This window comes from Gobio gobio (genome assembly GCF_949357685.1).
Source record: "Gobio gobio genome assembly, chromosome: 7".
Classification (NCBI taxonomy): domain Eukaryota; kingdom Metazoa; phylum Chordata; class Actinopteri; order Cypriniformes; family Gobionidae; genus Gobio; species Gobio gobio.
The window spans coordinates 35,096,173-35,118,541 of record NC_137103.1 but is presented as its reverse complement, the minus strand read 5'-3'; the positions used below and the strand labels follow the sequence as shown (position 1 = coordinate 35,118,541).

The 22,369-nt window shown below is 37.3% G+C and overlaps 1 protein-coding gene across 1 annotated transcript in view; it reads left to right on the top strand.

Moving 5' to 3' along the window:
• Positions 1 to 22,369, top strand: part of stxbp5l (syntaxin binding protein 5L) — a 193,873-nt gene that overhangs the window by 107,006 nt on the left and 64,498 nt on the right. Inside the window, exon 5 of the mRNA XM_079820875.1 lies at positions 12,273 to 12,407. Coding sequence (XP_079677001.1) covers positions 12,273 to 12,407 — 135 coding nt within the window. The remainder of the gene's footprint in view (positions 1 to 12,272; positions 12,408 to 22,369) is intronic.

Below are 22,369 nucleotides of genomic sequence, written 5' to 3'. Positions count from 1 at the left end.
TCTGTGCACATTTGCGTTAAGTTGTGCATTCCCATATGCATTAGTGTCTTCATAACATCCAGTGAATGATTATTTTTTTTAGGACAACTGAATATATTGCTATCTAGCCAACACGTAACTGATTTCAAATGTGTTTACATTGTGATGCCTGGGGCAGTGTACCATTTTAGCTAGCAATGTTGTCAGCTAGTTCTGTTTTCTACATGTCTTCCTCTGAATGAAATCAACATGACCATGCATGTGTTTGCATGTATGCGTGAGAGAAGGAAAGATTTAAGACATGTATTTTATTATGTTTTTTTCATTTAGCTTATTGAATATTGAGTTATCCTCATGAAGAAATGAAATGTTTACATGAAGGCATTTGATTATTTAGTGGATCGCAAGAAAGGGATGAAAGATAGTTGTCTCATTTCGAAGGCTGCGTCCTCCGGAGGTTGCATTTGTCAGCCGCATACGTCATTGAGGCGGTTTAATTCAGTAAACTGATCACTACAATCCAAATTCAATAAGAAATTACAACAATTTACGATTCACTAGGAATAACGGTAAATTTCGTAATGGTTACTGCTCTGAAATAAGACTTCCTTTATGACGTACGCTGACAAATGCAACCTCAGGAGGACACAGCCTTCAAAATAAGACACGGATTGTCTGTTTACATTCAACTAAATAATGTTAGTAATCAGATTGATGACTCAATTGGACTGAAAACCTTCATGTCAACACCTCAGTCAATCTGATTGAGTTTGATCCAAATTAAATTTCAATCGGATTGGAAGGGGTGATGTGGACCTGAAGTAATCTGATCAATAGGAATAAATCAAGCATGTAATCGCTTGAATTTGATTGTTCGTGTCATATAAACTGGTCAATGGAAGAGACTGATATTTACTAAATGTTTGCTAAAAAAGCTCTTCGGACATATTTTTATATCTATATCTATCAGCTTTCTTTTTAGAGACTGTATGTCGTCTAGGTTGCTCTGGTGACATTATCACATGGCTTTCTCCAGTTCTGAATGCAGCCACTGATCACTGCAGATATTCAGAAGTTTAGTTTGGAATACGTGTTAATGTGTGAATTGGATTGCAGCATTTGGGGTACATATGAACAGAAGTTTCACAAGCCAAACTCGAATTGGATTAAGTCAGGTTTACGTAAATTAGTGCATGTAAACATACCTAGTGAGCATTTTAGCAATCAAAAATCAGTCCATTATAAAAACAGGGTTTTTACATGTGAGAGGAGTGTTTTCAATGATGATATTTAGTCTTGTGTTGCCACTCGCAGCAGTTTGTTAATGTTATCAACTGCTCAAATGTGTGCAGTGAATGTTAACTGGTTAGCATCTACAGTACCTACCTTCATTTTGATATAAACTTGCAATTGACCGTTCGCAAAGACCCGCCCCCTTTAGTTACTGTTGCTATGTCCGACAAGCCATGGTGCTCTCACACCACACACGTTCTCACGTAGAGAAAATAAATTGTGGAGCAAAGAGGACACACGCAACACGCCGACAGACAGGACAGAGCAAGTTACTTTTGATATGAAACAAAGTCTCAACTTTGAAATGGTCATTTTTTAAAGAAATGTAAACAATAAATACCGTTTTGTGGCTCTTTAATGCACTTTAATCGTGATCGCTGTAGCGCCTCAGTTAAAGCTGCTCGTGAACATGATAAGCATGACATAAACATGAATGAATACTAAAATAAATTTAGTTTCAACCGCGGAAAGATGTCAGAACACACACCGTTTTTCCAAGTTCAAGTCCACCGACGTTATTCTACTAACTCTCCTGGCTGCTTTGTCGGACAAATGGCAGATTCGGCAATGTGATTGGTCAGATCGCCTGTCAATCAAACTTGCAGCGAAGGGTGAATTGCGAGTTATAAAGTCAAAATTGTGAGATATAAACTCACAATTGTGGTATAAAGTCAGAATCGCAATTCTGACCTTTTCTCCAAATTGCAAGTTCATATCTCGCAATTCTGATATTTTTTGCGCAATTGCGAGTTTATATCACGCAACTCTGACTACTTTTCTCAGAAATGTGAGATATAATCTAATAACTGCAAACTATAAAGTCCAATTCTGAGGAAAAAAGACTCACTTTATAACTTGCAATTGCGAGAAAAAGTCAGAATAGCGAGATAAAGTCGCAGTTACCTTTTTCTTTTCTTTTTATTCTGTGGCGGAAACAAGCTTCCATAGTCATAATGTATGATTAAGAGCTCATATTAACAACAGTTATATAGTTAAGTCATGGCAATAAACTGTACACCTTTTAAAGACTTAGAGTGCAATATTTGGCATGATACTTGTCTTTTATTCCCGTAAAATTGGAAATGTCCTGGAAAATGATCGCTGAAAAAGAGTGGGAACCCTGAAAAACCTTATCCTTTGAAGTGTTGACGCAGGTCAGGCAAAAACGAGGAGAGAAAGGATCTAAATTTAGCACTTTATTATAGTCAAATACAAAAAAGATAATCCACAAGAGAAATTACAAGAAGATCGCAGGAACCGGCAGTCCATCAAAACAAAATGGAAACCAAAACGGAACCTGACAGTTCCGAATCAATACATTAATAATGTACATTACATTTCTATCCAAACTTACAAAAATGTATGTATACTGAAACCACACTTCATGTACGAATACCTATAAAATACACATAAAAGGTAGACAGCATTTTTCAGGTCGCTCCCCTGACACTTTTTTGTTGTTTACAGAGCCTTGGGCTGTCACACAAGATGGTATGTTTTCTCAGGACACTCATTTTAGTGAAGGCTTTATGTGTGTTTTATGTGTATGCGTAGTCTGACAGGCTTTTTGAGCTGTTTTGAGTGGAATTGACAGCAAAAATTTGCCGTCAACACGTTTTTTTCTTTAAAGTAATGAATACTTTTATTCATCAAGGATGCATTAAATAGATCAGTGGTGACAGTAAAGACTTTAATGTTACAACATATTTCGATTTCAAATAAATGGTTTGCTTGTGAACTTTTTATTAATCAAAGAATCCTGAAAATAAATGTATCATGGTTTTCACAAAAATATTAAGCAGCACCAAATCAGCATATTAGAATGTTTTCTGAAGGATCATGTGACACTGAATGATACTGAAAATGATACTGAAAATTCAGCTTTGCCATCACAGGAATAAATAACATCGTCGAATTTATAGAGATAGAATGCATATATTTTAGATTGTAATAATATTTCACAATATTACTGTTTTGACTGTATTTTGGATTTTAAAAAATGCAGCCTTGGTGAACATAAGAAACTACTTTCAAAACCATTAAAAAATCTTACTGACCCCAAAACCTTTGAATGGTAGTGTACATTTGACCATTATCATCTTTGACATTGATCTTTTACCATGTGGAGTTTTTATGATCGATTACAATACTCAGATACCACATCAGCCACATGAGACAAAAGCATTAGATCGGATCGGTATCAAACTGAGAAGCCTGATTAATGAGTGTCATCATAAAGCATATTGTGCAAAAGAACTGAAATATTTAATTAAAGTTATTGTTAAAGATTTGGATACACTAGTTCATACTCATCTAAAACATGAAAGCTTAGGAGTAGCGCTATGATGTGGTATCTGATGCAGGTTTTTGTACGTGCTGTGTTTTCTGGGTATGGCTAATGAGCTTTGTTCCCCTCCGTAATAACTGATGATTGTGTTCATCACCCCATCAGACCGTCTGGAACAAACAAATAAAGTCATGGTTTCGCCCTCCGTGACAGTTTCACACACAATTTGACAAGGATTTCTTCCATCTTGTGTGTGTGTGCTTTGACCCTGAAGTGTTTTATATTTGGCTTTATTAAAATTATGCAAATTCACATGCAATGAGAAATGTTTTCTCAGATCAGTAGGTGCCTGTCTGAGTGTGTGTGTGTGCACGGCTGGGTGCATACTTTCGTGCTCTGCTGTTTGAGATGACAGAGATTTTCAGCTCAGCAGGGTCAGGAGACAGACTCAGAGGGGCTATAAGACTGATTCAAGACTCTCAGCATGCTAGTCTGTCACAAAAATACAAGGCACTTTCATCACAGTACAGAATTGTGTAGTCCTACGATTTTCTGTTTTAGCTGATCCATTAATTTGATATTTGAATCCGAGGCATGTTTGGCCCAAAACATACAATATGCAATTATGGTTCTCACTTTAGATTAGTGTCCAATTCTCACTATCAGCTACTGCAACGTTTGCCTCAATAACTGCTAATTCCTGCTTATTAATAGTTAGTAAGGTTGTTGTTAATTCTAGATATTGTGTAGTAAGGGATGTAGAATATGGCCATGCAGAATAAGGCATTATTTATTAGTTTATTTGACAGGGACAATGCAGAAAAGACATTGCTACAATTTCAAGCAGCCGATGCTCCACATATAGGCTTCTAGCCAAAGGCTAATTTGCAGCCCCAGTCCCTGGTTAGGCTTTTTTAACAACAATAAAACAATTGCACAAACAACAAAAAATGTATGTATAAAAAAAAAAAACAATAATAAAAGAAATCTAAGACTGTGTACAACCATCAATGTTCACAAACCTGCTTTTGTTCTAACCACTTTTCTAGATTTATTTGATTAATATGTGCTTAAAGGCCCCCTGAAATCAAAATGTATGTTTTTTAGCTTTTATTATGAAAATGTTAACCTTATAGGTGCACTATGTAAAAAAATTCTGTAAAATATCCAAAAACCACTAGGCCAGTGTTATATATTTTGTTCAGTTGAATACTTACAACATCCCAAATGTTTACAACTATTTGTAAATGGTGAGAAAATTGCTATTTTAACCAGGGAACCCGGGACGTGTGAGGGAGTCGCCTGTCAATAACATCATATCTGCGTTACCCTCGGTTTCCGGTTTTATTTTGCAGAAACGCTTTACTCTTACTGCAGTGTGCAACAAGTGTCATAGCAGCCGCCGAGCGAACGCACAGAGTAACGTCATAACATAATTTTCAACACACTCAGATGTATCTAATATAATAAACAGAGCTGCGTTACCTCATACTCATGACCGGAAAAGCAGAAATGGTGCCGGCGACTGTGACATAATAAAAGTCCCGCTTCACAAGTCTTATTGACAATTGCTCCAGTGGCCTTGCTCAGCTCCCACAACACTTGGTCCTGCTCTGCTTCATACTACAGTAACGTTAATAATCGCATTCATGAACATGATTTCTGCCCGAGTTCTATCCCGATTCTTTTCCACCGGCTGTGAGGTGAAGACCACGTCCCAAGATTCTGCGCTCAAACTTGGCGTCATCAAACTACCCCTTTGTTTTGAATAGGCGACCTCTAGCGGACGGAAAAGTTACATAGTGCACCTTTTAAGGTTATGAATAAGCTGGTGTGCTCCAAAACAATGACAAAATTCGCATTTAGGAGATATAAGCATTCAAAACGCACAGTCTCTCACTTCCGCTGACATCCCCGTGGACTTCTCATCACATGTTCTGTCCAATCAAATGCTCTCTAGAATCTGAAACGCCGAAGCTGCGGCTGAAATCGGTCACTTGTTCACACATTTACTATTTTCTACATGGTGAATGGCACATAGTACACTATATAGGGGATGGGAACGATTCAGACAGTGTAAATATGCTTTCATTTGAGGCGAATGATTTCACTTTAGTTTCACATGCACCGCCGCAGTGCACACACAGCCCAGAGACACGAGAGCACAGAGCGGATCACATGCGCGAGTCGGCGTAGACCACAAAATATATCGGACCCATTTGAATTCTGCACAGAATGGTGTATTTCTAAGCGATATTGAGGAGATTATGATGAGAAACAGTTAGAGATTAGGAGGAAACTGCGGCTTTACCGAGCTGAAAGGCTGCAGTCAAACTGTGATATAAACAAAATGCTATTATCTGTTTAAAAAAAGGGGAGTGGCTACTTGATATGTCCCACCCTGTCTTCCTGTTTCAGTGGAAATAACGTCAACACACTGAATAATGCTACACATTTCAAGGCATTTCAGTGGTCCTTTAATAAGTTCTAATAAACAGCCAATATCCTAGTAATATACATGCAAATAAGCAACTAGTTAATAGTAAGAATTGGACCCTAAACTAAAGTGTTACCCAAGTATGCAAATGCAAAATATTGGATTCATGCAGATGTACACTACCATTCACTTATTTGGGGTAAGTGTTTTTGTTTGTTTATGAAAGTAGTCTAATCGCTGTATTTCAGCATCATTACTCCAGTCTTCAGTGTCACAAGATCCTTCAGAGATCAATCTAATATGCTGATTTGGTGCTTAAGAAACATTTATTATCATTATCAATGTTAAAAACCATTGTGCTGCTTAATATTTTTTGGTGGAAACCATACATTTTCTTTAGATTCTTTGATTTTTAGGAAGTTCAAAAGAAGGGCATTTATTTGAAATAATTATTATAATAATTTGTTACATTTACATAGCGCTTTTCTCGGCACTTAGAGTGCTTTACATGGAAGGGGGAGATCTCCTCAACCACCACCAATGTTCGGCATCTACCTGGATGATACGACGGCAGCCATATTGCGGCAGAATGCCCACCACACACCAGCTTATTGGTGGAGAGGAGACAGAGTGATGAAGCCAATCAGTGTAAATGGGGATGATTTGGAGGCCATGATGATGGACAGATGCCAATGGGCAAATTTGGCCAGGATGCTTGGGTTAAACCCCTAGCCTTTAAATTTAATACTGACCCCAAACCTTTGAATGACAGTTTACAGTACGTGTTTAAAATTGACACTTTCCTTTTTTCTAGGAAACCGAACAAAAATATTAATGACTCAATCTGCACTGCACTGATTTTTGTCCAATTAGACGGGTTCACCTTACCCACAGGACCAACAAAAGAGCATTCTGGAACAGTTGCTCGCTAAATGCCCTCAACACCATGATAGTCATTTTCTCATCTGGGCTTTCCATGTGCTGCATTCAGAAACAGGTAACTACGCATTAGCATGGCCAGGTGCTCCATTAGCATTCTAACCCTGACAAGTTTAGCTGTCTGTCCAGCTTCTCGCAACCTTCATTTCCAATCACCCCGACTGTCTGAGGACTCTAGGGGCGTGAGGCGAGGAAAACAGGGAGGGATGTAATGAGTGTGGACAGCAGTGAATTACCGTGTGCTGGTCTTTATTTTCTAGTTAACCTGCTTATAAGGATGATGGATGATGCCACTGGATAGATTTCAGCATGACGTCTCAAATAGACCTTGGATATGTGATAGTTTTATTGATCATTTTCATAATCACTCACCAGACACTTCATATTATCAAGAAGTTGTATGCCACATGCGTCATGATCAACTGTATCATGAAGTAATGACGTTTCCAAACCTTCAGTCTTGCCCCCGTCTTCCATTTTGTTTGGACAAACAGGTAGTCTCGCCTCAAACTCACAACAATGGTTAAGCCAGAATTTGACATGTTAGAGAGCCAGAGTTAACCACATATAATCTTTATATTACATGAACAGTCACATATAAACTGGTCCATAAAATGTCATGTTTATCAAATTAATAATAAGTGCACACTTCAGTTTTAATGCTAAATCCTGTTTACATGTGTATAAATATGTGGCATGTTATTAAGACACATTCCCTGGAGAGTTTCTGTTGTGACAGTAGCAGAGATAAATCAGAGTCTTAATAGGCTGCCTAATTTCGTAATTATTTTGCAATTAACGTAGTGAGCATCAGCCAAATGTTATCTTACTATATTCTTTTAACCTTTTTGATGATACTGGAGACAGTGGCACGTGTAAACAAGCACATAAATACAGCAGCATGGGGGAATCATTTTATGTCATATACTTGGTTTTGCTGGAATAGAGAAAACAGAGTCAGTGTCTCTTCTCATCTCATTCATGTCTCATTAGCTCCAGTTTGTCTTGAGGTAATCGTGTTCCAGTTAATTGCTGAATCCCAAAATACACACAAGTGTACCCAAGAGGGGCTGACGTTTGACTGGCATGAGCCTTAGAGCAGATCCAAACTAGGCAACACCATGAACAAGTGTGACAAGTGTTACTTCCAACCGCTAAAGAAACAGAACCACAGAGAGCTATGCATCACTGCCTCTGAACATGATCGACTCAGAATAGGCCTGCAGAGTTTTGGCTCTGATTGAAAAAAAGAAATGAATTGAAACAAATGTATTACTTGATTAAATTATCAAATTATACACAACTAACCATATGAAGACTTCAGATGCAAAAGCCTCTAAGTCGGTCTGACGTTTTTCTTTAAAATAAGCATTTTTGTCAGACTTCTATGTATAGGTTTCTACCAAAGTACCGTTACTTCTGAATGGGCTGAGGCTGGGATTTAGTGGGTTTGAAGTGAAAGTATTTTATGAACGTATACTATATGCGGAGAGCATTCACTCATTTTTGACCGAAGTGGCTTTTAGAGGCTTTTGCATCTGAACTCTTCATAAATTATCAATATGTGCTGACATGTATCCCCAAATTAAGATAATTGACATTAGATTGTAGCATTGATTAGATTTTTTAAAAAGTGTCTTTTTTATTTTTAGATGTCAATAAATAGTTTATTTCCATATTTTTGAACTACAGGACACAGCAATGCATTTGTAGTAAACTGCACAAGGGTTTGATTTGATCAGGATGAATTCTTGTATTCCCTCTGTGGTGTTTTTTAATTGTTCGTCTATGCAAATATGTTCTAAATAAATCAACAACTGTTGGATTTTAGTGCTTGTTGGTGCTTTGGACGAAAAAGGATTAGCTGGCCTTAAATGCGGTTTAGCGAGGCAAATTTCTTGTGGTATTGTCATTAGTAATTAGGGGTGCTCCGATTGATCGGCAACCAATCTCGATCGGTCGATAATAGCTTTGGGATGATTGATGGGCGGTCTCCAAAAAGGCCGATCTCATGAACCGATCGCATGCTGACGACACATAAATCCCGTGCCTGCCGTGAGAGCTAGGGCATGATATGCAGCGACACCGTCTCATTCTCTTTCCGGCGCGGGTAAAATAATTATAATGCTGAAGGTGAGGTACAATTCATATTTCTATATTAAATAACTTACGCAGTCATTTGAAAACTTTCTGTGGGACGTAAGTTCACAAACAGTGCGCGTGAATCACCGCGTGCACGCGCTCTCTTTCCCTCAAAATGCTTAAATGGCTTCACATCAGCGCATCGCATGTGCACTAAAATCGAGCTGCACAGTTGACAGGATTTGCCACTGTTGACAGGATTTGCCACTTTGCACAATCGAGGCAGTGTCGCATCGTCACTAAAGTTGATCATTTTCATTTACTTTTAAGTCTTGCCAGTGTTCAAACCGCTCAGCACTCGCGCGCACGGTCTGGAGACACACACACACACACACACACACACACACACACACACACACACACACACACACACACACACACACACACACACACACACACACACACACACACACACACACACACACACACACACACACACACACACACACACACACACACACAGGCCATCTCACAAAAAGCTTGCGAGTACAAATTGCGCTGAAATGGTCAGATACACACAAATGTATACTAAATTACCGTCTTGACGAGTATGCACGTAAACCCCGTCGTGACTCGCGAGTGAACGTTTGTGCAACTGCATGTATCCGTGTTCGCTCTGTCGAACAGAGTCGAAGTGAAAACTGTCAAATAAATTGCTGCTGTCTCTGAGTTTCTCTTTGTCTTGTGTTGTTTGATGAACCTTTATGACACTCACTGCTCTTGAATGAATAACTTTTGCAACCTTAAGTGTAAGGATTAATCTAATTTAATTTATTCAGGGAAGACCAATATTAATTTACATTTGATTTCTTATTAAATGTCTTTAGTATTTCTTACCTCAATACTAATGTTAGACCTACCTGAAAAATTGTTTTTAAAAACAAAAATGCACTGCATGATCAAATATTTAGGTGAGATAATTATATACATTTATTATATACATTTATTTGGGAAAGATGGCCTATAGTAGCCTGAAGTTATCTCATTTTCTAAAATAAACACTTGGTGGTTCTTCAAGATCTTGACTCAGTTAATTTAGAGTTAGTTTCATTTCTACAAACGGTGCAAACTCTGCAAGATTATAGATAAAAGATTGCCATTCCCCTGCCATTCTGTGATCGGCAGTGATCGGCAATCGGCAGATCATGATCTTGGTGATCGGTAAACGGTGATCGGCCCCAAAAATGCTGATCGGAGCATCTCTATTAGTAATTATTTTTAACTAGTGGTGGGCATAGAAATTTTTTTTTAATCTAGATTAATCTCTCTGTAATCTTGGAATTAATCTAGATAAAAATGGCTCATTGGAATTCTGCCAAAGGCATTCAGAATATGTGTGCCCGTAAGTGATCGTTTGTCTTTTTGTAGTTTGAATAATACATTTCTTCTATCCCTTTAAGACCTGATGCACGCATGGATTCCACTGTTCCTCTGAGCTGGTTACGACTGTGTTTACGTTAAAACTCACCAAGATGGGTATTGAGACATTTTTGAGTGTATTTGACCATTAATAAGCTGGAAAAAGGAGCTTTTTTTTGCACGTGTATGTCAGAGGCGGCTTTATTACGGTATGTGTGTGTGCGCTTCAGATGCGAGCGCGAAATCTGCGGGAATTAATAGAATTAACGTTATGTGCAACCCCGCGCGAAATTCAGACCGGTCACACCAATACTAACACTAACATGCTGTCATGAAGAGAAATCCAGCAGAACACGCGTTCGCAATGTTCAAAGGATTAAACGGACTGAATGAGAGGAGGTGGGTACGTGTCAACTCGCTGTCGGTCGGAGAGGAGAGCGCAGCTGATATCGATACTGTAGAAAATTAGTATTGTATCGTTTCAGATATTTCAGTATCGATACATAGCGAAATATCGATATTTTTGACAACACTAGTAGGCATACACACAGGTTCGAAGACTCATTCTCTCGCCTGCTACAGTGCAATTCGGCTAGGTATACATCCGCGCTAAAATATCAAGTTGAAAGTCATCATAGCTTGAGTAGTATAGACCTAGCTCCCAACCCAACTATGAGAATAGATTAACGATTTTTTTTTTATCGCCCGATAAGAGTCTCTCGTTAACGCAGCACGTTAACGCCGATAACGGCCCACCACTATTTTTAACACATAATTAAAAAAAAAAAAACTGTAGTAAATGAACACAGTACATATTTGGTAGTTTTGACGTTATGATTGCAATTTGAACAGTCATGTGATAAATGTTAAACATCTCATAGTGCTGCTCCTAATAAAAAATAAAATAATAGGCATAAAGGCATACATTTTTCTATTCTGCCAAAAGTTTTCTTTAAAGAATTCAATCTCTGATTTCATTCAGTTTAAGCTGTGTTTGAGGCCTGTGTATTTGACCATTTTTTTGTTGTTGTTTTGTTGTCAACCCCTTCTCTGTTCACATAACTCGTCTCTGTCAGTAACTTACAAAAACGGTTTAGAATTTCATGAATTCAAATGGGCTACTTTGCACAAGCATTTTATAGGCAAGCTTCACCACAGGAAAGCAAACTCAAACCAACTCCAGTGATGGAGTTCACAGCATTCATGTATTGCAAAGGCTCTATGAGACCATTGAAATGAACCGCGTGTGAAAACACCCTATCATGAGGCCCAAGCGTGCTTGTGTAATAGTCGAGAGACAAAACAGAGCATCCCGCCCCTTCGCTTTGAAGCCCACAGTGCATGTAGACCACATATTTGTTTCATTCAGTTGAAGCCTTTTTCCAGTTTAATAATCACACAAGGTCATATTGTGATTCATATTTGAATTGACGGTTCAGCCTTAGCTCAAAAGATGAGCAAGGACATGTTGAAAAATGTTTGATATAGCAGAACTTTAAACTAGCGCATATAATTTGGTTTGTTGCGTTTTTGCACGGTTCACTGTCTGGTAATGAATATGTACAATCATGCACATTATACTCTTATGGGGTTTTTTAATTACATCTGCAGCTTTCTGAAGAAAATTGTGACTGCGATGTAATTAGCTAGAATGTGATTGTTGTTCATAAAAGTAAAAACAGTGATACATATTAGTTAGAATGGTAATTATTGGCTTGCTGGTTCTTCATAGTGAGATATTAATTAAATACTTTAATATGATGCTGACATACCCTGTGTAATCTCTCATTCTCTCTTGCACAAATATAATTCTTCTTTTTTCCATCTCTCTTTTAGGATCACGTTTTGTCATCTTCCGTTTCAAAGTAAATGGCTTTATGTGGGGACGGAGCGCGGAAATACGCACATAGTGAACATCGAATCCTTCGTTTTGTCTGGATATGTCATCATGTGGAACAAGGCCATAGAACTGTGAGTACAAGTACATATATACAAGTTATTTTATTTTAATATAAAAGTCAATGCAGCTAACATGACTAATAAAGAGCTAATCGATTGAATGCCAGAGCGCCCATGCTATCAAATAATATGTGCATCTAATAAAGATGATGATGTGATAAGTCATCTGGAATATGAAACAATTATAAATGCAATTATAAATGTAAGTCTGCGATTTCATGGAGGAATATTACAGGGTTAGCACAATTATACTCCTAAAGGAATAATTCATCCAAAAATGAGAATTCTGTCATCATTTACTAACCCTCATGTCGTTCCAAACCTGTGAGAATGTCTTCTGTGGAACACCAAAGATATAATGCAGGATTTATTTTGTGCTCTTTTGCATAATTGCAAATGGGGCTGTCATACTCTAAAAATGACAAGAAATAATTAAAGAATCAAAAAAAATATTTATAAATACAATTGGAAAAAATACATTAACCATCTCTTCATGTCTTATGTTTTTCTTTTTTTTTACCTTATTAATTGAATTATGCCTTCCAAAGTTCATATATTTAATTTATCTATCAACTTTATCAACTTCATCTTCCAAGTCTGTTGAATCATTACACTTTTGAGTGAGGACAAATACTGAATCTTGAGTCATCATTCACTGTAAATCGGTTCAGTGAAAGAAGGTGAGTAAAGGAGGGTGACAGAATGACAGAATTTTCAATATTCCTTTAAAATGTTTTCCAAGGAACCATAGAAGTGCCTCAAGTAAAGTGACACATTTCTTCTTTTCACATTTATTATTTTAAGTGTCGCAATGAAATGAGGACCAAACTCATTTTCACTCTTCATATATCCAAAGATGGCTATAGCTTAAACAGATCTGTCACAAAATCCACACAGACAACAAATGCAAACCACATCCCTGCTGAAGTATAAATAAGTTATCACTTTTAAACATTTGAAACCCCAGAGGATCCGTTGTATCTGTCTGTCTACAGTTACACATTTAGACACACTGAAACACACAAACAATGGTTGGTTCGCACACATCTACGGCTCTTTTCATGAATAAATGTGTAAGTCAGCACCAACACCTCACTCCCATGAGTGATAATCTGACAAGCAAATAGCTTGCGAGTGTCAATCAAGTCTCCTTCTACACAAGAGGCTCTTAGCGGCATCCCTGCTGACAGACATTAACGTTAGTAGTAACCGTGGATGCATTTTGAAGGACATGTAGATCTCCTATTGCCTACTTGCCACCCACTACAAATACTTTACCCACAATCCCCTTACCTCCTTAAGTAGCTCAGTGGCACATCGAGTGTGCGCTAGTACATCTGTATTTTTCAAATGAGAGAACTGGATCCTTGTGTTTGATTATGCTGAAGGGCTATTTAAAGGTGCTTGATGGTAAACGCCTCATTTTCTGTCTTTTATTGAAGTTTTTATATACTTTTGAACAGAAGCGGCTTAATCCTATTAATTGGTATACAAATAGCGGCAGCGGCGGTTAACAAATTGAGTATTCTGGGTTAAGCAATGAGATAATGTAAATATGTTGAATATGATTAAAGGGCTTTGTTATTATGGTAAAATTATTACCAAAATAATATAATATATTCATATGATTTTTACTGTTCATGATTCTCCGGTGCAGAGTTTGTGTCAGAGAAGAAGGGAAGTGGGGAGCAGTGTTTCATGTTTTTGCCTGGAGCAAAAATAGTTTTTTAAAGTGTTGGTGTTTTCTCTCACTCCAAGATCAGTGCTCCATCACAAACATAACACGTCATCATCACCCCATAATGCATGAGTTAGACACAGTACAGTTCTATTAGCTGTCAGAATGGATCATGAAATTTGTGAAATATGAAAGACAACCAAAAATAGGTTATTTGTTTGTTTGTTTCTTTTCTTCTTTCTTCTTAGCAGTCATAATGAAAGAATGGTGAAATTAGTTTATTCTTTTGTAATTCTTTTCATTCTTAATAAATGATTTTCATATAATTCTATTAACGTTTCCCTCTCCTCTCATGGTTGAATGTCTAACCACTTATGAAATATTATCATTACACTAATGCACTGCAACCTTGAGGAGTAGTATTGAGAGAATTCCCCTTTAAAGAGGCAAAGTGCAGCTCATTTCAATAAATAAATATGAATAAATATAAACGTGTGCCGACAGCAGGCGTCCTCTGACGGAAATCAAGTACAAGGATGGAAGAGAAGCCAGAGATTTGTTTTTCTTCCTCTCGTCACAAACATGAATAAGTGAGGGAGATGAAAACTGGAGATGCATTCAACAGGGTGTGAGGGAATAACTGAGATCCTGTAACCTCACAACCTCCAACAATTCCACACTGTGCTACACTGAAATCAGTTGCCTTTAGCCTGCAGTGCTCGCTCCATCAGATCTGTTTTTTATGTGTGACACCCTTCAAATGTGCAGCTACTCAGACCATAAGGAACATCACTGCATGTCTCGATTCTGCACGGTTTATCCTAAACCTCTGTGCCTGTTCTGAAGATATCTGAAGGGCTTGCTGAGCATGCTGGGAACCCTGATCCTAAACATAATCAGTACTCCATGGATCTGCCTTGCAGCAGTAAGCTAACATCACGCCTACATTTCCAAGTAATCTGTTTTAGACTTTCAACATCTTTGAAAATGCCATGGAAGAATTTCATGTTCTAGGTCATGCTGCACGTTCTAAAATGTGGATTGTCTGTTATGATATTCAAATCTTTTTATACAAGACTGATGTTTTTATGTAACTAGCTTCTAATGGTTCTCTGGATATTTCAGACACGCGTCAGTGCCTCTAAAGCCTATTAAAGATTTTAATGGTTTTAATTTCCCAGAATTTCCCTACATTCTGATGCTAACTAGGTTTGTCAACCCTCATGAAACTATAATAACAGAAAAATGTTGATTCTCGAAGTATGATTTTACTGATGTATTTAATCTTCCTATAGATGGATGGATTGATAGATGGATGGATGGATGGATTCTCTAAGTATGGTTTTACTGATGTATTTAATCTTCCTATAGATGGATGGATTGATAGATGGATGGATGGATTCTCTAAGTGTGATTTTACTGATGTATTTAATCTTCCTATAGATGGATAGATGGATGGATGGATTCTCTAAGTATGATTTTACTGAAGTATTTAATCTTCCTATAGATGGATAGATGGATGGATGGATTCTCTAAGTATGATTTTACTGATGTATTTAATCTTAATATAGATGGAGGAATGGATGGATTATCTAAGTATGATTTTACTGATGTATTTAATCTTCCTATAGATGGATGGATTGATAGATGGATTGATGGATTCTCTAAGTATGATTTTACTGATGTATTTAATTTTCCTATAGATGGATGGATTGATTCTCTAAGTATGATGTTACTGATGTATTTAATCTTCCTAAAGATGGATGGATTGATAGATGGATGGATGGATGGATGGATGGATTCTCTAAGTATGATTTTACTGATGTATTTAATCTTCCTATAGATGGATGGATGGATGGATAGATCGATGTATTTAATCTTCCTATAGATGGATGGATGGATTCTCTAAGTATGATTTTACTGATGTATTTAATGGATTCTCGAAGTATAATTTTACTGATGTATTTAAAGCTGCAATATATAACATTTTTGCAGTAAAATATCCAAAACCCACTAGGCCAGTGTTATATATTTTGTTCAGTTGAGTACTTACAATATCCCAAATATTTCCAACTATTTGTAAATGGTGAGAAAATTGCTATTTTAACCAGGGAACCGGGACGTGTGAGGGAGTCGCCTGTCAATTGCGTCATATCTGCGTTACCCTCGGTTTCCGGTTTGATTTTGTAGAAACGCTTAACTCTTACTGCAGTGTGCACCAAGTGTCATAACATCAATTTCAACACACTCAAATGTATCTAATATGATAAACAGAATCTAATTTCTGCCCGAGTCCTATCCCGATTCTTTTCCACCGGCTGGGAGGTGAAGACCACATGTCCTAAGATTCTGCGCTCAAACTTGGCGTCATCAAACTATGCCTTTGTTTTGAATAGGCGACCTCTAACGGACGGAAAAATTACATAGTGCACCTTTAATCTTCCTATAAATAGATACTGTAGATAGATGGATGGATGGATGGATTCTCGAAGTATGATTTTACTGATGTATTTAATCTTCCTATAGATGGATGGATGGATGGATGGATGGATGGATGAACAAACAAAGCTGTACAAACACACTTCTATCCAGCAGAAAATACCCTTCAGTACACTCAAGCTTTTCAAATCACGCTTACCAAATTGCAACCAACCAATTTCCGGTTCTTCACCATAATATTCAAAGCTATTATCCAGAATGAGATTGCTGCCACCATTGCCACGGCAACCATTGCAAGCACTGAAAGCACTTCAGTGACTCTTATCATAGCCTTTGAAGTTGGACTCAAGCAGCGAGTGCGCGCTCACAGCTAGTGAGCTAACGTTAGCATGCTCCTCACGTTTGCTTTCAAACGATAAGTTAACAATAAATGAGGATTTGGATTTGATGACCTAATAGGATGCGAAAGACAGTCCTGCTCTAGACCGCGGTTCTGATCCACCCCATGAGCCGCTGCATATGCATCTCTGTGTGTTTTTGCTTGAGGCTTATACGATCACACAGGTAGCAAGGGAAGATAACGGTGAGGGAGAAGAGGCTTGTGTGTTTTTTTTCAGCTGATAAGCAGGGACCTCCTGTTCTCAATTTACTTGTCTGTCCTTTGTAAACATACACACACTCACTCACTCACTCACACATATCCTGTGCTCTTTTACTGTCAGGCTATGGCTGACTATACACACACACACAGCCAGACAGTGTCTTACATGGCGACTGTCTGTCTGCTTGCTCGTAGACCTAGACAGGCAGAGAGAAGCTTGGCCATCACTTTGTGGAGGAGACAGTTCGGAGGTGTGGATGTGCTGATTGTAACGAAACGGAAAATGAATTTAAGCTTATGAATATTAATTAGGTTATGCAGTTTTCAAGTTAAAACCATCCCAGAATCAGTTAAACAAACATTTCAATAGCACTTTGAGAAGTAGGGGGAAGAAATTGTCGGGGTTGCACTTTATTTCGATATAGTTCACTTTAGACGTTCCACTAACTATAAATGCCTTTTAAACTATATTTCAACTAACTCTCATTTGAGAATTAGACGGGGTTATGCCTAGTACAATAAGTTGATGTACCATCAAACCATCAAAATAAATTGTTAGCAGATATTAAGCAGACAGTCTGCTAATGGTAGTTGAAAAGGTTACTTATAGTTGAGTATAGTGCAAAGTTAGAATAGAATATAGAATACAGGATGTCTAAGATGACTAAAAATAAAGTTACCATGTTACCATTTTTAGTTTACAGATATAAATAAAATAAAAAAATATTTTACAAAGATATAATTGATTAGAAAGGGAAGTTAAATGGCCTTCTGTGTGTTCTTTTAGACAGAGATGAACAGAGGAAGAAGAGAGGCACTCACGATGGATATCAGGGTTGTTAGATCACAATAACAGGCCTCATGGAGAGAGCAGAGACAAAGTACAGCTGAAAAGAGACTCAACACTGTGCTGGACATTCCATCAGACCAAAATTAGATTTGAAGCCCGGCAAGACAGAGACTCGTTTAGGGATGACATATCTGTCCTTTATCCTTTCTGCCTTTGTCTTACTGTAATGCAATCATTCTATTTCATCATTTCTTGATGCTGCAAGCGGTCAAAACACTCTCCAAAGGTCGCCCTCCCCTCTCGCTGGTGCGATGTCTCACTGGCTGGCTCAAAACTACTTGATTTTGGTCACATCTTCCTAATGGGTCAGGGTTTAACCTGTTAGCATGACCCAGTTAGGCCCTATTGGTGCATGCAATAGATACCACAGAAGCCAGATTCACTTAAGTTCGGACAGTTCATGTAAATTTTCATGTGTAGTCTCTGCACATCATTTTGTGTGTTAACAAAAATGTAAAGAAATAACCAAAAAATTTAATAAACAATGGCAGAATATTTATAGTGGTTGTTTGTTTTTCTGTTATATTTTTTAGGGCCTGAGCACCATCGGTGCTCTGTTTTTTTATTTTGTATTTAGTGTAAATTATATGTTCATTGTTCTCACTCTAATCAAGATTAATTCATAAACATTGTTTTTTTTTTTTAAGTAGATTCATTATAATATTATATTATTTTATATAAATTAATATATATATATATATATATATATATATATATATATATATATATATATATATATATATATATATATATAAATTAATATATATATATATATATATATATATATATATATATATATATATATATATATATATATATATATATATATATATATACATATTTAATCATTTTATTTCAATTATAGTTATATATTTTAATAGATATTTCCCTTTTAAAAAGCTTTATTTTATTTACCTTACTGGTATAACATGAAGAATTAGGAAGAGGAGGCTTCAGAAGAAAAATAAAGAATTGCACTGCTTCATCCCAGAGTCAAGAAACGAGTCGTTGCAGAAATGGACTTAGTATGATGGACAGGTCATGGTCTGGTGGAGTTGAAGGTCAGTCGATTATGAGAAGTGGTGCGGATCGAAGCAGCCTGTGTGAGAAACAAGCAGTAGACACAAGGACTTCAGGCTGAACGCTGAAGATAGGACTACCGACCGGAGTGGATGTGTTTTTGTGCTGTGCCTATGAGGCGATGTGATATAACATCACAGAAATTGTAGATTAGATTTGCTGTGTATACACCTTACAGAATCACCTGCACTAAGACCATGAAATTATTTTCTGAATGTTTCCTCTTCACTGTGTAACTTTTATCTTAGGAATCAAGGTCTTTAAATGACAAAATCTTGAGGATGTTTTTTTTTTTGTTTGTTTTTTCCTGAGAAGAGCTGCAAAGTCAGATAATTAATGAAGAATCACAGCAGCATTTTTGCTTTCGACATGAAAGTAGCACTTCAAAAGATCTTACCAGACTTTGTTTTGCTTTGAGCCAATAAAAAAGTTGACAAGCACGGTAGTTCTTTTAGTGCATTTAACCTAGGGATTTCATGGTGCACTTAACCAAGGGGTGTATGAGCCACGGGGTCATAGTTTGGCTGGTTAGTACTGTATGGTAAATTAGCACCTGCTAGTTAATGCCACATCAAGGGGGCAAAGAGCCTTTGAAGTCTATTTTGAAAAGTGTATTTTTTTGTAAGCTGGGTTTATGTTGGTCTTGTATATCTTCCTGTCTCCTTCCTTTGGCGTAACATCTAAGAATAATTGCTAGTGAGGAGCATGGAACTGACACGCAGGGCCGGCCCTGACCAACTTGCTGCACTAGGCAAGATTTTACCTGGTGCCCCTTGTATTAAGGTTTAGCACTACATGTTGCCTAAGTTGTGGAAACTGGTACTGTTTTTTTTTTTTTAATGCATTTGTTTTTTTAGTATGGTTTTATATGTTGGTTGTGTTTTAAAAATTGTACCCTGAGTCCAGTCCATTTTACCCCGTCATTGTGTTCATGATATTATTATTATTATTATTATTATTATTTTTAAAGGCTGATGATAGTTAAACTATACAAAAATAGCACCTACGCCACATTACAGCCTAAACACAAATAGCAAGAGTAATTGCATCTAACATTAATGCACAAACTATTCATAGAGAACTAGCAAAAGTGTTTGTTTTCCAGTAGATGGCAGCAAATTTAGATATTTTATGTAAATTTGACATAAAATGTTGCTATTTTAAATAAACCTGTATTTAAATATCATTACTAATTTCGGCAAATACATTAAAAAAATGCCATATATACATATATTACATGCGTTTAAAAAAACGGACATGATTTTTTTGTACAAAATCACACTGTCTTTGGCCTCTGGATAACCCAGAACAGCTGCTTGCATAAAGTTTAATGTAAAAATATTACATTGATATTTTACTACTATGCTGTAGTGTATTCCTTATCCCTATCTTCCCTGCATAAGAAGGCTTCGGTCTATTTGACACTGTGTCATGTGAATTCGGCCATCCGTCATAAATAATCAAGCAAATTTCACTGTATCTGGCGCGAGCGGCCAAACACCCTAAAAAATTGAAAGCAATCCTGTCTACATTGGATCCGGCGAGAGACGACGCGACACAACAAATTCCCAACATTAAACTGATCGCGCGTTCTATTTCTGAATCACTTCAAACACTCGCTGGGCGGGGGAAGATTGATGCAGCGGACCGAGAAGAGTCGGGGGAGTTTTCTTGTTGTTGTTGCTTTATTTGGAAATATTTTGAATTAATATTAATAAAATAGTATCAGTAATAAAACGCCCACAAAACGTCATAACCGCCATATCCCGTGGGGGAAAACAAGCCATTAGAATGAATGCACGTATACCTTGTTAGACGCTTTATCCTTACTCTTTGTAATGATTACGATTTATTTTTGCTTCGTGCAGTCCCGAAAAATTGTCATGTGGCGTTCTGCACCTCTAGTAAGTTAAAAAACCCTGATCTGAAGTTTTATACTGCCAAATAAGCAGACGGAGCCGTTCGTCAATTCCTAAAGCCTGTTCAGTACGTCCATTACAATTAAACATTTGCTCTACATGATGCTGGTATTATTGTAAATATTAAAAAAAGAGATTTCATTAATTGCAATGGCAAAATTTTGTTGAACAAAACATCATACTTGTATAAGTCATACTTGTCACGGGACGGGTTAAACCTCTGGCCATTGATTCCGTTGGGTCATTTATCAATCACAGATACTGTACAGACAATCTGACCCAATATGGCTCAGTTTTTCTAGATAACTTGCTCTGTCGAGCGGCTAAAGTGATTCTACACAGGCTATACTGGGTTAACCCCATCCTTTTACATTTTTGGGGAATGGACTGTTTTCCCCCACACCGACTCCGCCCCCACATCACGCCCCCAGCTATAACACGACGCTAACCAAGTCTATGGTTGAGTGGTGCCCTTAGCATTTGCCTATTCCGCCTATGCCGCGGGCTGGCCCTGGGTCTGAGTGTACATTGCAAGAGTGGAATGGGCATAAAATTTAGGTCACCTAATAGCTTGTGCACTTGTCCTCTTGTTACCTTTTTTTGCTCATGGCAAACTGCATCTCTTGCAGCATCAGCAGCATTGATACAAGAATGATGAGTTGACAAAAGTATTCTCAGCATTCTGCAGTGGACGTGTGATGACTGTTTCTCTCGGGGAAGCCAACTTACATGACAAAGTTCTACAAGCTGAGAAAGAGAAGGTAGAGTAGCTGTATTGGTCTTCAGCTTATTGTTCATTTATCTGCTTAATATTCATGTTTAATCTAACACAGTCAGATGAATTTTAAGCAGATAAATGTTTATAACATTCAGATGAATACAATCAGAGTTATATAAAAAAATGTCCTGGCTAATCCAAGAATTATAATGGCAGCCAGCCCAAACTTTTAAGCCCAAAAAAGTGCATCCATCCATTATAAAAGTAATCCATATGGCTCCGGGCGGTGAATAAAGGACTTCTGAAGCGAATCGATGGGTTTGTGTAAGAAAAATATCCATATTTAACATGTTATAAAGTAAAATATCTAGCTTCCAGCGGACAGCCTTCCTTTATTCAACTTACGCAGAAGCTAGATATTTTACTTTATAAAGTTTTAAATATTGATTTTTCTTACACGAACACATCGGTTCAGAAGGCCTTTATTAACCCCCTGGAGCCATGTGGAATACTTTTATAATGGATGAATGCACTTAAAATTTTGGGCTGTCATTCACTGGCATTATAATGCTTGGATTAGCCAGGACATTTTTAATATAACTACGATTGTATTTGCCTGAAAGAAGAATGTCATGTACACCTAGGATGACTTGAGGATGAGTAAATCATCGGGTAATTAAAATTTTTCG